The sequence below is a fragment of the Theobroma cacao genome, chromosome 5 (assembly GCF_053813885.1).
Source record: "Theobroma cacao isolate CCN51 chromosome 5, ASM5381388v1, whole genome shotgun sequence".
NCBI lineage: Eukaryota > Viridiplantae > Streptophyta > Magnoliopsida > Malvales > Malvaceae > Theobroma > Theobroma cacao.
Window position 1 is genome coordinate 1,745,583 of NC_142643.1, and position 12,696 is coordinate 1,758,278.

A 12,696-nucleotide genomic window follows, 5' to 3' on the forward strand; every position below is an offset into this window, starting at 1 on the left:
GGAGACTGGGGCCCTTCATGCACTGGCCACTGCGCCACCTCAGAAAAACGCACGTGGCCTTAGCATGGTCCTTATCTCAGTTATCAGGTCACGCGCTCTCTCAAAGTACAAAACAAACGCTTCGATTCAAAGCAGTTGAAAACAAGGTGTCAACAATTATTGGTTCGTGCTTCTCACGGTCACTGACTGAGAATTGAGAATTTATTCAACTGTATGCGCAGTGAAAAGAAAGCGGATTTATTCTCGGATATCCACGAAGAAGGCAAGAGGGTAGTCCGAAGTCTAGTTTCCTCATCGTCATCTGAAAGTTTCAGACTTTCCGCTGGTGTCTGTCAGGAAATGGAGGTAGACAACCAGACCAACCCATCACAGGTTAAGAGGTTTGGTTTCTGGGTCTTTAATTTCTTACCTTGTTTGCTCTTGTTTTGTTTTAATGATTTGTAGTTCATTAGTTTCATGTGCTAAGTTCGTTAGTTACCCTTCTTCAAATAATGGAATCTCTTCTTTTCTGATGCCCAGCATGCTTTTGAACTTGTTTTTGCTTGCGAATCAGCTAACGCCGTGACCAAACTGAGAATCATTTCGAGTTTTGACGGAGGATTTAGTTTGCATGTGGGAGTCATGACTATGGGTGTTGGTTATTAGTTTGATACTTTGCTGGTGATTAATTCAGCCACTGCCATTTACCAGCTAGGCTTCTCTCTGTTGTAAGAGGTTTTACCGTTTTAGCTTATTCTCCTGGATTTCGGCAAGTTATTCATTGTGCTTGATCATGAACTAGATGTTTTGTTCTGTTCATTATTTGGATCTAGTTCTTGCCTTAAAAAAAAAAAAAAAAAAACCAGGCATGGTGATGAACTCTGTCGCCTGCTATCTTCAGGTGTTAAGTCTTTTGTTGAAGAAATAACCTTTTCTTTTCCGATCTTCTCAAGGACCCTTAAAGACAGCATTTTTTAACCGAAGGACAGTATTTGAATTAACATAATTCTTCTTTAAGATTAAGGATGATGTCTGTAATTCCTTGTCTTTCATTGCTTTTTGATAGTATGGAGGTGAATGATGCACTGTGCTTCTCGATATAGATGACCTGATCCCAATCCCCTATCCCTTGCATCCAACCCTTATTCTTAATGTTCGAATTTGAAGCCTTCAAGTTGAACATCTCAAGATCTAATCATTTGGTTGCCCCTTGGGACAAAATACCAATTTTCATAACAAAGAAAAATACTATTAATTCTTTGATGGTATCGTTTCTGCTTATGTAGTTATCATTTAGAGGTTATACTAAATTTTAGGTATTGTAACTTGTCTGGTTTTCAAACCTTAATGGGGCCAAAGAGAATTAATCGCTGAGGCATCTTGAATATTTTTATATGTTATGAGTTTTGATCAGAAAATGAGAAAGAAAGTTGATCTTCTAAGTAGATTTTGGATACATCATTGCGGCATCTAGCCTCTTACCTGCAAAGTACCTCTCCCTCTTTTTCTTATTTCCATTTCTGTTTTCGTATTCAGCTTGCTCAATGGGTCAGTGAACATTGTTGACTTTAACAAGAAAAGAAAGTTAGAGGCTGAGCAGTTGGGCTTGCCTATATCAAAGCATCAATGTTGGAATCGGAGCTTACCATCGAAGCCTCCTACATTTAGCAGTATCCAGGAAGTCGAGGGGTTTAGTCCATGCACTTTCAAAGGAAAGGGAGGGGCCGCTTATGATGTATCCGAAACTGGATCGGCAAAAGATAGCAATAGCTTTGCGGAAGACTCTGACTGTGCAATGTCTGTGCATGATGAAGCTAAATTTGGAACAGAGGACACAAAGTATTTACTATATGGCAGAGCTTCCTCCTCATCTTCTGATTGGGGATCCAACTCCCAAGGTTCCCTTTATTCTTCAGATAGTACAACAGTAGCGTCAAGGAGTGTTGACAAAGAAGTACTATCTTCTCCTGGTGGGCAGCCTGAGCCTGCTGATGTTGAACTAGCTGACAATCTTGAGGAGTCCCTTGTAGAGTATGGAAGTCATATAGATTACATCTACTCAGGATACGGAAACTACCCCATAGAGGAATACCAAGATAAGGAAATTGAAGAAATTCTCAACACCAATGGGGCAAATCCAAATGTTTATGTTCTTTCATCTGGAAGATGGAGTGCCAACCAAGGTAATTCTGTTATGCTTTGAAAATATGTACACATTGATAGGAGATTTATGAGCATGCATGTGATGTAGGGGCATTTGGGGGGATGACAAAGTATGCTATCCTGTAGTTAATCATGCACTGCATATACAATGTGACTTTTTGAACGGTATTAAATTTGGTTTTCCCTCATATACTGAAAGGAGAAGTGTACTTTTTACTTTAATGCAGAGGCTCCACAAACTGCTAGGAAACCAACCATTGATCAAGAATTTGAGCAGTATTTTTCTACGCTTATGCTCTAGAGGAGAGTACTTCAATCTGAATGTCTAAGCTGTGTATATAATGTTTTATATGGCTTGACATTAAAGTCAAAATGTAAAAATTGGCTTGTTTTTTGTGGTTGTCTAAGTAACAATTTGCAAGAGATTTGAGGTAACTTTACCTTTGTCTCTCCCATCTTAAAGCCAACTTTGGTTCGGGTGTATATATTTTTTTATAGTAATAAAATGTTGGTTTCATGCAGCTATTATAAGTACTCTTTTTTCTTTCTCATTCATCTTTCTATTGCTTTTACTCGTTGAATGTTCGTGCTTCTTACTGTGGGATCCCAATTCCCACTGACTCAAACATGAGGGGTGCCGCCTTCAAGTATGTTGGAGGGTATATATCAGTTCTGCATTTTTTTTTTTTTGACAGATAAAATGTTAGATCCTTTCCACCATAATTCTTCATGTTTTGTCAGCTTTTGTTTGGTTCATTAGTTTGTTCCATAAATATGTATAACTAACATGTTTACAGATGAAGTTGATGGATTGTAAAGCTAGTTTTTCTGGACATATACTTGTATGCTTGATTGCAAGCTACTTTCATGCATGGGATTTGCCTTTTAAAAAGGATAAATTATGTCATGCACAGTCCAAATTTGATCACTCACCTTTTTGTTTTGTTTGATTATGCATATTATGTTTACTTGCAGATGCTTTCGTTAGTTCAGTCTTGTTGCACATGCTTGGTTACTAGGGCCTTCTCAGATGTTATCAGCTGTAGTTTTCCTTGCTTCTGTCTTGAATCTGATCATTCAATCAAAGTGGAGGTGCATAACTGACGAACCAAAATTTGATCTGTAAACTGTACATTCATCTTTCTCTTTTGGCAGAGTAAAATAAACTTCACCAGTTCAGATAGAAGCTTATTTTATTAGTGGCTGAAATCTTCTCTTGCTGTCTTTCAATAACGTCATGATAATCAAAATTAATCTAGAGTTATGAACTATGTTGTTGAATTGTGTAGTGAAAAGGCAACAATCTTGAAAGACAGCTTTTTGCTATCTCTTTTATGGTGCAAAACGTGGTGCTGAGGGTTTTCTGATTTTAAGTTGATACCCATCATAAAATATTCGACAGACCTAGTGGCCTGGACTTTATTCTTTACATAGCTGGCTATCATGTCCAGTGATGAGTTTCATTGCTCACATTGCATGCTGTCCTAACTGCAGGATTGTTACTAAGAAGATTCAACGTGGTCAAACAGGACTGGAGTTTGTACTCCCATGCCAGCATGAGATGCTGCAGTACCTGATCATCTGCAACGTTCTTTTAACCATGGATGTCAAGTTTAGGTGGAAGCAATTAGATCAACTTTTGTTTACAGCAAACTATTAATGATAGCAGCAAGGAAAGTAATTGCGGTAGGATGATAGTTGAACTTAATATTAAAATGAGAGAAACATGTAAATTAAATGAAATAAATCCATCGGATGTGTACACCTCAGCTGCTGTTCATTCCCTCAACCAACCATCCACTCATCCATCCGTCAATGACACACGTTCAACATCAAAGGAAACGAAGAAACCATGCCCCCCCTTTCCTTAGTTAGACACGCAACGAAAAGGAATTGCATAAAAATCAAGTGACAAATTTTTAAAAGTTCAGACGAATTCAGAAACACTCAAAATGGTACAAAAAAGGAAAATTGGATAGCCCTCGGGCGGTCGAAACAACAATGAATACTCAGAATCAACACTGTGGAAGATCAGACGGTGGTGGCTGCAACTTCTGATTTGGTTGCGGCCCATCCAAGACTATCCATGCCATTTTCAGTCCCCAGCTTGTGTGGACATCCAGGTGACAGTGCATGAACCACACCCCTGTTACCATGTCAAACAAATTATGTAAGAAAATTATCGTTTTTGGCTTATTTGTCGAGGGAAAAGGGGAAACAGATTAGTACCTGGGTTGTCCGCGAAGAACCGAATGGCTAGCCAACCACCAGCAGGAACACCAGCTGTATTCCTCTCCATGGGGTCGACAAGATTGAACTTGGCCGGGTCCTTATTTGGATCAAAGTTGCCAAAACCTTGTCCAACAACGAAGAAATTGTATCCATGAAGATGAAGTGGGTGACTCTCAGCACCGAGAATGCTAGTGTCCTGCATCACCAGCTCTACACTCGTGTTAAATGGCAGCACCACCGTGCGTGTGCCATTCATCACATTTGTGTTATTTGGTGGTGTGCCAGTATAATTAAAAGGAATTAAGGGTTGTGTAGGAAAATCTGTAGTGTAAACTCCATTTTGTCCAAAGTAGTAAGCTTGGAGAATAGCCACAGATGGGAGTGCAAATGACATATTGTTGACTGAAGCAGCAAATTTGCTTGAATTGTTAGGTCCTTGGCAGGTTGTGTTTTGAGGGCAGGGGCTCGTCCCAAGTCCTACAGTGAAGAAAAATTTCTTGTCCACAGTTTTTGGTACGTTAGCAGGGAATTTAGCATTGGCCAAGCTACGGAATTTCCCTGTAAAGTTTGCAACAAATGCTGTGGCATTAATAGGAGGGAGGGTTGGTTGAAGTAAGGTAAGGTTTTTAGAGGATTTGTGATGTTTTGGATGTTCATATTCAAGAATTCCCACAGTGGTGGAGTTATCAATGGTGCCTTGGCCAGTGAAGTAAGGTCTAGCAGCCATGAGGAAGGAGGCATTGGGGAATTCAGGCTTGGTTTTGAGGAGAACGTTTGTGGTTTGGCCTGGCGTGATGAGGAGCTTGTCAGTTTCGAAAGGTTTGGTATATATGGCGTCTCCTTCGACCACCGTCACGGTGTGGTTGGCGATGCTGAAGAAAAGCTCATCGTTGAGTGCAGCGTTGATTAACCGGAGGAGATATGTCTTTCCTGGCTTCACCTTCAGCTTATATGTGTCTGCAACACCCATACAGTAACAACAACGTTAAACTCAAACTTGCATGGATGGCTTAATTTACATTGGAAAATCGTCATCACACCAACTTAGCCCCGCCTGTTTCAGGATGTTAACCTTGCTTTTTTAACAAAACCTGTGAACTTTACACTAACTGCAGTCTTCCTAACAACCTTTTTGACGAATCTTTCGAGGCTAACCACGTTGTCCCAAAAAGAACTAAAGCTAAAGCAAACCTGTCCATTTCACAAAACTTGTTTATTCTTAGCATTAACTGATACCTTTGGAAGAACAGTTGTAGAGTGGCCCTGGAAGACTATTGATGGTATATGCATCAGAAACATTAGGTGCAGCTCCTGTCTGGAGTGCCTGGCTGATTATAGCTTCTGGGTCTGTATTGAACCACTCTCCTGAAAATACCAAACTCATGCAGATACCAAGTTTTAGAATACCTAAAGCCATAAAGTTAATGCTTATGGCTACATTATGCCAATTTCTTACCAAACAAGATCGTGACTTCCTTGTGGGGTTTCACGAATGGGTAAGATTCGTTGCGCTTTGGGAGGATGATGATCGGTCCATAGATCGTCGCTCTCAACCAGGAGATGTGAGCATGCCATAAGAGAGTTCCTCTTTGTCCTGTGATTGTGAAGTTGTAGATGTATGACTGGTTTGTTTGTATGGGACACTGTGTTACGTAAGAAGGTCCATCCGCCCATCCAGTCGTAAGCTGTCTAATCCCATGCCTGTTTCCCATATAAAAATAAAAGAAAAATTAAAAAATAACCAAATTACTAAGAGTTTAACAGTACTATCCAATGCATCAACAGAAATGGAAGCAAAGATTCATACCAGTGAATGGAAACGTTGTTTGAAATATGGTTAACCACCTTAACGATCACTCTGTCACCTTCCCTTGCCACTAACCGAGGCCCTGGGAACTGTCTGTTCACAGTCAGAATGGTCCTTGTGTGGCATAGTCTTGTAACATTGTGGTAGTCAATCTTAATCAACATTGAACAAGCAAAAGTAAGAACATCAGACTAGAAAAAACGAAGCTCAAAAAAGAGAAAAGTCCAATGGTGTACATTGAAAGTGTAGTGCCTCGTTTCGCCTGCCACATTCTCCAGCAATAACAGTAGAACAAAGAAAGAAAACAGCATTGCCATGGAAGGAAATGAAGGAATTGGATGTGAGGTTGCCATTTCTTCCTTGCACCTTGGTGACTTGGTGAAGAAACAACTAGTTTTGAAGAGCAATAGCTAAGCTGAATGCAAGGCTACAAATGAGGAAGGTGTAATTATATAGGCAAATAATAATTGCTGATTAGGTACTAAGGTTTTCATTTTCATTGATGAGTTACACGCCCCACTGTTGAGATGGTGTGATCCGCTTTGCTGTTGGTCGAGCTGAATTTTAGAGTGCTGATAAAGTAAGATTTTTCTTTAACCATTTTTAAGTTAATTTTGATTAGCCGAATGACTTTTGGTCCTTTCCAAGGACGATAACAGGTGGATTATACACATCATAATCCACAGTTAAAGCCCACTTAATTGTCCTTAATATGCAATTAAAGAAAAGTCAAATTACTACTATGTATGTACACAAGCAAATTATTCAGCAATCAGCACTGACACAAGAAAGTCAAATAAGAAACCTGACCTTCTAATCACCTATATGCCATATGTCAAATCTAGCAAAAAATCCTCCAAACTTATTATTATTAAAAGGGTGATAATATCATATACATCGAATTTTACAAAAATTGTAATCAAAGATTTCTTCATGTACTGTTAATTAGTTTTAAATTAAACACTTAAAACAAACATTTTATTCATTGTTATTTTTTCTATAATTCGTGTCACATAATAAATCTGTAATTTTTATATACAATGGGCAATATTGGTGTGTATTGAATTTCGTATAATGCAGTTCAATGATAGTATAAAAATCTTGGATCTATGCGTTAGGGCAGGAGCCAGCTGGTGACATATTGCTAACATTTTGTTTATAGTTGTAGTATATTTCTCAGAAGTATGACAATTGTTTGCTCTTTGTCAATGGACATTCAGATGTACAAACCCAGAAAAGCTGCTTTTGTCACCCTTACAACAACAACCACTTGGCAGAAATATCAGACAAAATTTTGCTTAAGGTAATGCAGGATAATCTGTACGTTCTTCAGTGCAGTTTCATTCTCACCAACTACTGATAAGATAGGGGTAGTTTTACATAGACTTTTACATTTTTTTTCAAAGCTTCTGACATTGAAATGAAACCTGAAGGACCTATTTCATTGGTATTTAAGGATCATTAATCGTTAGAACTTTTAAAGCTTGGGTTGTTCTAACCTACCTACTTTACTTGCATTCCAATTTCCCTGGAGAATTGTTTCCTCTCTCCACAGTATCAAATTATCAGAAATTCTTGGTAGGATGGGAACATATCAGGGCAGAGGAGAGGAGAGGCAATGCCAACATTGCTTTGTCAGGGTTCGTGTATGCAGTCTCTGGGTACTTTTCAGGATTTGAATTTGTTTTGGCAATTAATGGTCTTTAATTAGCTTGCATAAGAACCAAACTGAATTCTAGAAACACAAAAAAGGGTATCTGATGGAAATTTCAAACATGGATTAAGAGGGGGCCATGGCTCATTGGAGAGCCAGGTTTGTTGCAGGGATGTGCTACTTGTTACCGTATTCTCAAGGTACTTCCTACTTCCCTTGTTTCTGAATCCTTAAGAGCCTTGACCAATTGGACCTCCCCTCAACTATTTTGGCTTTGAAACTAAGGAATAAAATTGTCACCATATTAGTAAATTATTTCCATGTAGAGCAAACATTAATGTCATATTGCTAAACATCAGTTTCTCGTTCATCCCTTGTCATTCTTCCACAAAACAGTGGTGGGATACATCGCCTCGTTGGGTCAGCCAAGCCAGCAAATGGTTATAGGACACAACAGAATATTCCCACTTCTTTCCCTTTTTTGTTTATGTTCAATCCTTTTCTTCAGATGTTGCAACCGCAAGCTTTGAACGAAACAAAGAACGCTTGGAAACTACAAAAACATTGACAAACGTGTGTTGAAAACCAGACCTTGCGAGGTTGAATCAAAGCAAAAAGACCAGAGATAAGACATCGGTTATGTTGGTTTAGTTGGCAAAGCTCCTTTACTGCCAACTCGTCCGGAGAGAACGATGTGCCATCCGATCCACTGCCACCCCCTGAAAACGACTGATATCTGCCTCCTTGAAAAAGGGGTTGGATTCCTAGAACCATCCATGGTTTCAGGTGCGATTTACACAAGGTATACTAGCAAAGTGAAAATCAAGGGTCGTGATCAAACAAGCTCAAGTGCTTCAATTGCTTGCCCTGTGAACAAAATTGATTGGTCAAACAGTCAAACCTATAAATCTTCGAAATCACTGGTTAAAAATTTGGGAGATTTTTACAGGCCAGAGCTGTAGACATAGCCTGGTTCAGCAAGTAGGGGAAAGATACCATCTTTATCTCTCTCTTTCAGTACAATGATTAGTATAATTACAGATTAAGCTGAAAAATTATCATTAATCTTCCCCAAGACTATTGTTTTAAGGTGGGGTTGCAACCTCAATCCTCAAATGCAGACATGTTCTGCCATTGCCCCACAACATTAAAGCAAAACCATGTTTTTCATTGAACAGTTACATCAGAGATTTGAAATTCAGAGAGGAAGACAAATTGTTATCAGAAATTTAAACTCTTCAGAGCTCTTTGTTTGGGATTTCATTGGATTACCCAAAGTTTATATACACTTATCTCTGACAGGATTCACATTTCCCAAATCCCAGCTTTGCCAGCTATTGTCTCGGGCGGGAAAATCCTTGCCCTGACAACAACCAAAGATTCCCACTATCCAAACAATATTAAAACAAACAAAAAATGATAGCCCCCAAAGGCCAAACATTCATGGGAGTAATTGGAAGATGAACATTTCCAAAGATTACATCTTTTTGAGATAAAATTTCCAACAATTTTAGCTTGAAATTGGCTACAATAATCAGCAGAATTAGCATCACCCATCCATAATACTAACAATTAAAAGTGATGGACAAAGATTTTGCTATCAATTTTAAACAAAGAAAGTTTCTTTTCATGTTAAAAAGGTGCATTAACTCATTAGTAAACTTTGGCATTCATGCTGATATTATTCATAACCTTAGAACAAAAGGAAACAGAAGAGGATTCAACAAAGGTCGATTGACATAAAGAAGACAATAGCAAAGAAAATAAAAATAATACAAATAAATCAATTTCTTCTACATTACGAATTTGGAAGAAAATAGAAACTAATATTACAACTCCTAAAATCATATATTTACGATTAAAATCTTTTTTTTTTTTTGGAAAAAAAAAATGATGCGAAGTCTTTGAACCACTAAGCACAAGCTTCGCGCCTAGGCTGCAAAGTGAAGAGAGAATCGAGATCAGGCGGCTGGAAGTAACCGTTCTTTGGTGGCTCCCTCTTCGCTCCGCCTGGCGATTTCTTCCTCGGCGGCGGTGGACAATGAAACGCCACCGGAATTCGATGCTTCGGCGTCGTGCAGCCTTCTTCTATCGAACTAGAACTCTCCATTTCTCCCGAAAACCTTTGCGAAAAGCTGAAACCTGGAAGACTTGTGACGATTTAAATGAGAAAAAATTTGAATTCCGTTTTAAATTTTTGAAAATTTGAAAAACTGGTGGGAGAGGCAAAGCAAAATGGGGAATGTTCGTGGAATCGTGTGGGCGGTTTTTTGTTTGATGGGGCGGGGAAGGGGATCATCATACGCTGTTGAAATAGAAAAGACTGGGTGAATTTTCTGCTCGTGCGGTGGGGACGGGTGACAGCCAAGCAGGAGCGAGTTGGGGCGACGTGGCGGAGTATGAGTGGTTCGATTAATCTACGTGTGGTACACGTGGCCCACGTCGAATCCGCCTTACATTGGTTTGTGGGCGCCTTTTTTGAATAAGCGCGGCGCCCCCGACTTGGGTCGGTGTTTGCGCGGGAAAATCTGCTGCTTTAAATCTTGACCGCCCGTTTTTGGGCTTTTGTTTTTTATTTTTTTCAGTTTTTTTCCTTTTTTAAATCGGATTTATGGTCAGGATATGAGTCGGTGGCCATCAATTGGTAGACTGTCTCTGGCCTGAAACGCTGTCAATGGGCCCACCGGTGACTAATTAAATAGTAAGATAAACCTTGGGCCCGCAGTTCATGGGCTTGAGATTGAAGTAATATTTGAGCTGGAGCAGAGACTGGAATGAGTAGACCAAGCCAGCCCATTTAAGTTACCAAAGGTGTGAACTATTTTGATATGAAAAAGCCTTTGGACACTCACTATTCCTTGGCCATAACTTCTTGAACATGAAACCAGAGTAAAGCCCAAACGTTGATTAAGAAAAAAGAATTTTAAATTTCTATGAATGGTGATAAAATTACACAAATGGTCACTAAATTTTCACAAAATTTTCTTTTTAATTATTGAACTTTAATTTGTCCCAACTATGTTATTAAAGTTTACTAACTATATCAAATATGATCATCCTAACAGATTTTATCCAATCAAATAATGAAAAAATGATGTGGTCGTTATATAAACTACAACATTAATCAAAATAAAATAATAAAATTTTAGGATTTTAAGTATTTTTTTATTTGAAAATCAAAATTATATATATAAAGAATGAAGACAAGGAAAAAAACAAAAATAAAAAAAATGAATTGGGTTTTGATTGATTTGATCGTAAAATACGTGACAGTTACTATTTTTTTATCACTTAATTGGATGGAATCTATAAGAATGAGGACATCTAATATAGTTGGCAAATTTTAATGACCAATTTGAGACAAATTAAAGTTTAATAACCACAATGAGAATTTTATGAAAGTTTACCACCCATAACGTAATTTTCTCTACAAAAGATTAATAACAAGTTTTGAAGATTTAAAACTTTAAAAATCAAAACTAATCGAGAAGAATTATGTCTAAGACACTAAACAAACATTTAGAGTTGGATTATAGCTAGATATTTATATATCAAAACCAATGTAAGACGTTAAGACTTAATTCTATTTTTATCTTTGACATTTAAATCAATAAAATATGTAAATAATGATAGAACACGTGTTTAAAATAACATCATCTTAATCATATATTTATTTAAGTTTTAATTAGATCAAACTACACTTAATTTATAACTAAACAATTTACAAATCAAATTATCAAAGACATTTGCAACTCTTTCGTTAGGGTCATACCTAAATTTGAATTAAGAATGGACCCGGTTTTTGTTTTGCACCAACATGGTTTTGTTGGGAATGGAACACGGGTTCGGACACGGAGTGACGGGACAGGTCAAACTGCTCCATTTCGTCCAATCACGTGAAATTTTGACCACGACGTGGGGGGTGCCTCAAGGTCAAGGATCCCCCAATCCACACACGTGTCGCTAAAATCACGGGCCCTATGGTCCCACATCATAAGGGTTGACTTTAGAGAAAACGTCCGCAAAGATTTGGTGCCTTGTTTTTAGATGAACCTGCGCCCACCTCAGTCTTTGGCCGCTAGCCCCCTTTGGCTCTCTGCACCAGCCAGGGAGCAAACGCAAGCAGCTAAACCTAAGCCCACTCTGACAGTCAAAACCATTTTTGTCTTCAACGTTTGCCCTTTGGGTTTTCTAGGATTCACAAAGTCAAAGCCGAATAGCTACAAAACTTCCCTCACTCTGAAGCAAACTACTCGGAAACCGTCTCTTGTTGAAGATAAACTTTGTTGTTGGTTTGGTTTTTTGATCAGTTTTTGGTATGGAAATGGAAACAGAGGAGATTGCTCCCCCCATTAAAAGGATTAGATTTTGATTGTCTGCTTCTGCTGAATGCCTATCAGAGCTCTCTGCCCATGGCATTATTGCTCCAGCTTTGAGCATCTTGGATGATCATCTTCATTGATGATCTTGGTATGTATAATTTTTGGGATTGGTTTGACCTTATCAAGTGTAATGTTTAGTCACCTTTTCATATTTAATTACAATTTTTGTTTTATGGGTAAGTTTATAATCGTAAGTGCTACACACTTTGTATCAAAATTTTAAATAAATATTTAAATTAAAATAAATTGATAATAAAAATTAGTATTTACTTATCAGTTATCACAATTCTCCTAAAGCCACCTAATTATCACAATCTAGTTAAGTAATAGTTGATTCTCAACTGCCTAAAGGTTACAATGATACAAAGGATATAAATAAACTTGTGCTTAATTAATTGTGAAGGTATATGTTTATACATTCTTTAGTGGTTGACTCTTGCTTTGGTTGAAGCTGGGGTCAAGCGTCCGGTGGCTTTGGT

The 12,696-nt window shown here is 38.2% G+C and overlaps 3 protein-coding genes across 6 annotated transcripts; 1 reads left to right on the forward strand and 2 right to left on the reverse strand.

The window, feature by feature from the left end:
• The first annotated feature begins 220 nt into the window (after positions 1–220).
• Positions 221–3,911, forward strand: LOC18597733 (uncharacterized). 4 transcript variants are annotated; one of them, XR_001928134.2, is made up of 4 exons: positions 221–380; positions 1,516–2,162; positions 3,118–3,234; positions 3,637–3,911. XR_001928134.2 is itself a non-coding variant. In XM_018121686.2 (3 exons), exons 1-3 carry the CDS (start codon positions 340–342, stop codon positions 3,717–3,719), a joined length of 771 nt encoding a protein of 256 aa, XP_017977175.2. In that variant the 5' UTR covers positions 221–339; the 3' UTR covers positions 3,720–3,911. The 4 variants fall into 4 exon arrangements, 3 of the variants coding, with proteins under 3 accessions (XP_017977175.2, XP_017977176.2, XP_007026982.3); XM_018121686.2 differs by lacking the exon at positions 3,118–3,234; XM_018121687.2 differs by lacking the exon at positions 3,637–3,911 and having other exon boundaries at positions 3,118–3,515.
• On the reverse strand, positions 3,847–6,615 carry LOC18597734 (laccase-17-like). The gene is made up of 6 exons (XM_007026921.3): positions 6,418–6,615; positions 6,182–6,333; positions 5,831–6,075; positions 5,611–5,739; positions 4,372–5,331; positions 3,847–4,288 (listed from the first exon to the last, which is right to left on the reverse strand). The coding sequence occupies exons 1-6, from the start codon at positions 6,532–6,534 to the stop codon at positions 4,158–4,160; spliced, it is 1,734 nt and encodes a 577-aa protein (XP_007026983.3). The 5' UTR covers positions 6,535–6,615; the 3' UTR covers positions 3,847–4,157.
• Positions 6,616–9,554: 2,939 nt separating this feature from the next.
• Positions 9,555–10,133, reverse strand: LOC18597735 (cyclin-dependent kinase inhibitor). The gene has a single exon (XM_007026925.3). The coding sequence runs from the start codon at positions 9,943–9,945 to the stop codon at positions 9,748–9,750; it is 198 nt and encodes a 65-aa protein (XP_007026987.1). The 5' UTR covers positions 9,946–10,133; the 3' UTR covers positions 9,555–9,747.
• Positions 10,134–12,696: the final 2,563 nt, after the last annotated feature.

Excerpts from the sequence above, each read along its gene's own strand:
- LOC18597735 (XM_007026925.3), bottom strand. The coding sequence starts at position 9,945 with ATGGAGAGTTCTAGTTCGATAGAAGAAGGCTGCACGACGCCGAAGCAT.
- LOC18597733 (XM_018121686.2), top strand. The coding sequence starts at position 340 with ATGGAGGTAGACAACCAGACCAACCCATCACAGGTTAAGAG. Across the intron at positions 381-1,515 it reads AACCCATCACAGGTTAAGAG|CTTGCTCAATGGGTCAGTGA; the intron begins GTTTGGTTTCTG and ends TTTCGTATTCAG. Across the intron at positions 2,163-3,636 it reads AAGATGGAGTGCCAACCAAG|GATTGTTACTAAGAAGATTC; the intron begins GTAATTCTGTTA and ends TCCTAACTGCAG.
- LOC18597734 (XM_007026921.3), bottom strand. The coding sequence starts at position 6,534 with ATGGCAACCTCACATCCAATTCCTTCATTTCCTTCCATGGCAATGCTG. Across the intron at positions 6,334-6,417 it reads CGAGGCACTACACTTTCAAT|ATTGACTACCACAATGTTAC; the intron begins GTACACCATTGG and ends ATGTTGATTAAG. Across the intron at positions 5,332-5,610 it reads CTACAACTGTTCTTCCAAAG|ACACATATAAGCTGAAGGTG; the intron begins GTATCAGTTAAT and ends TGGGTGTTGCAG.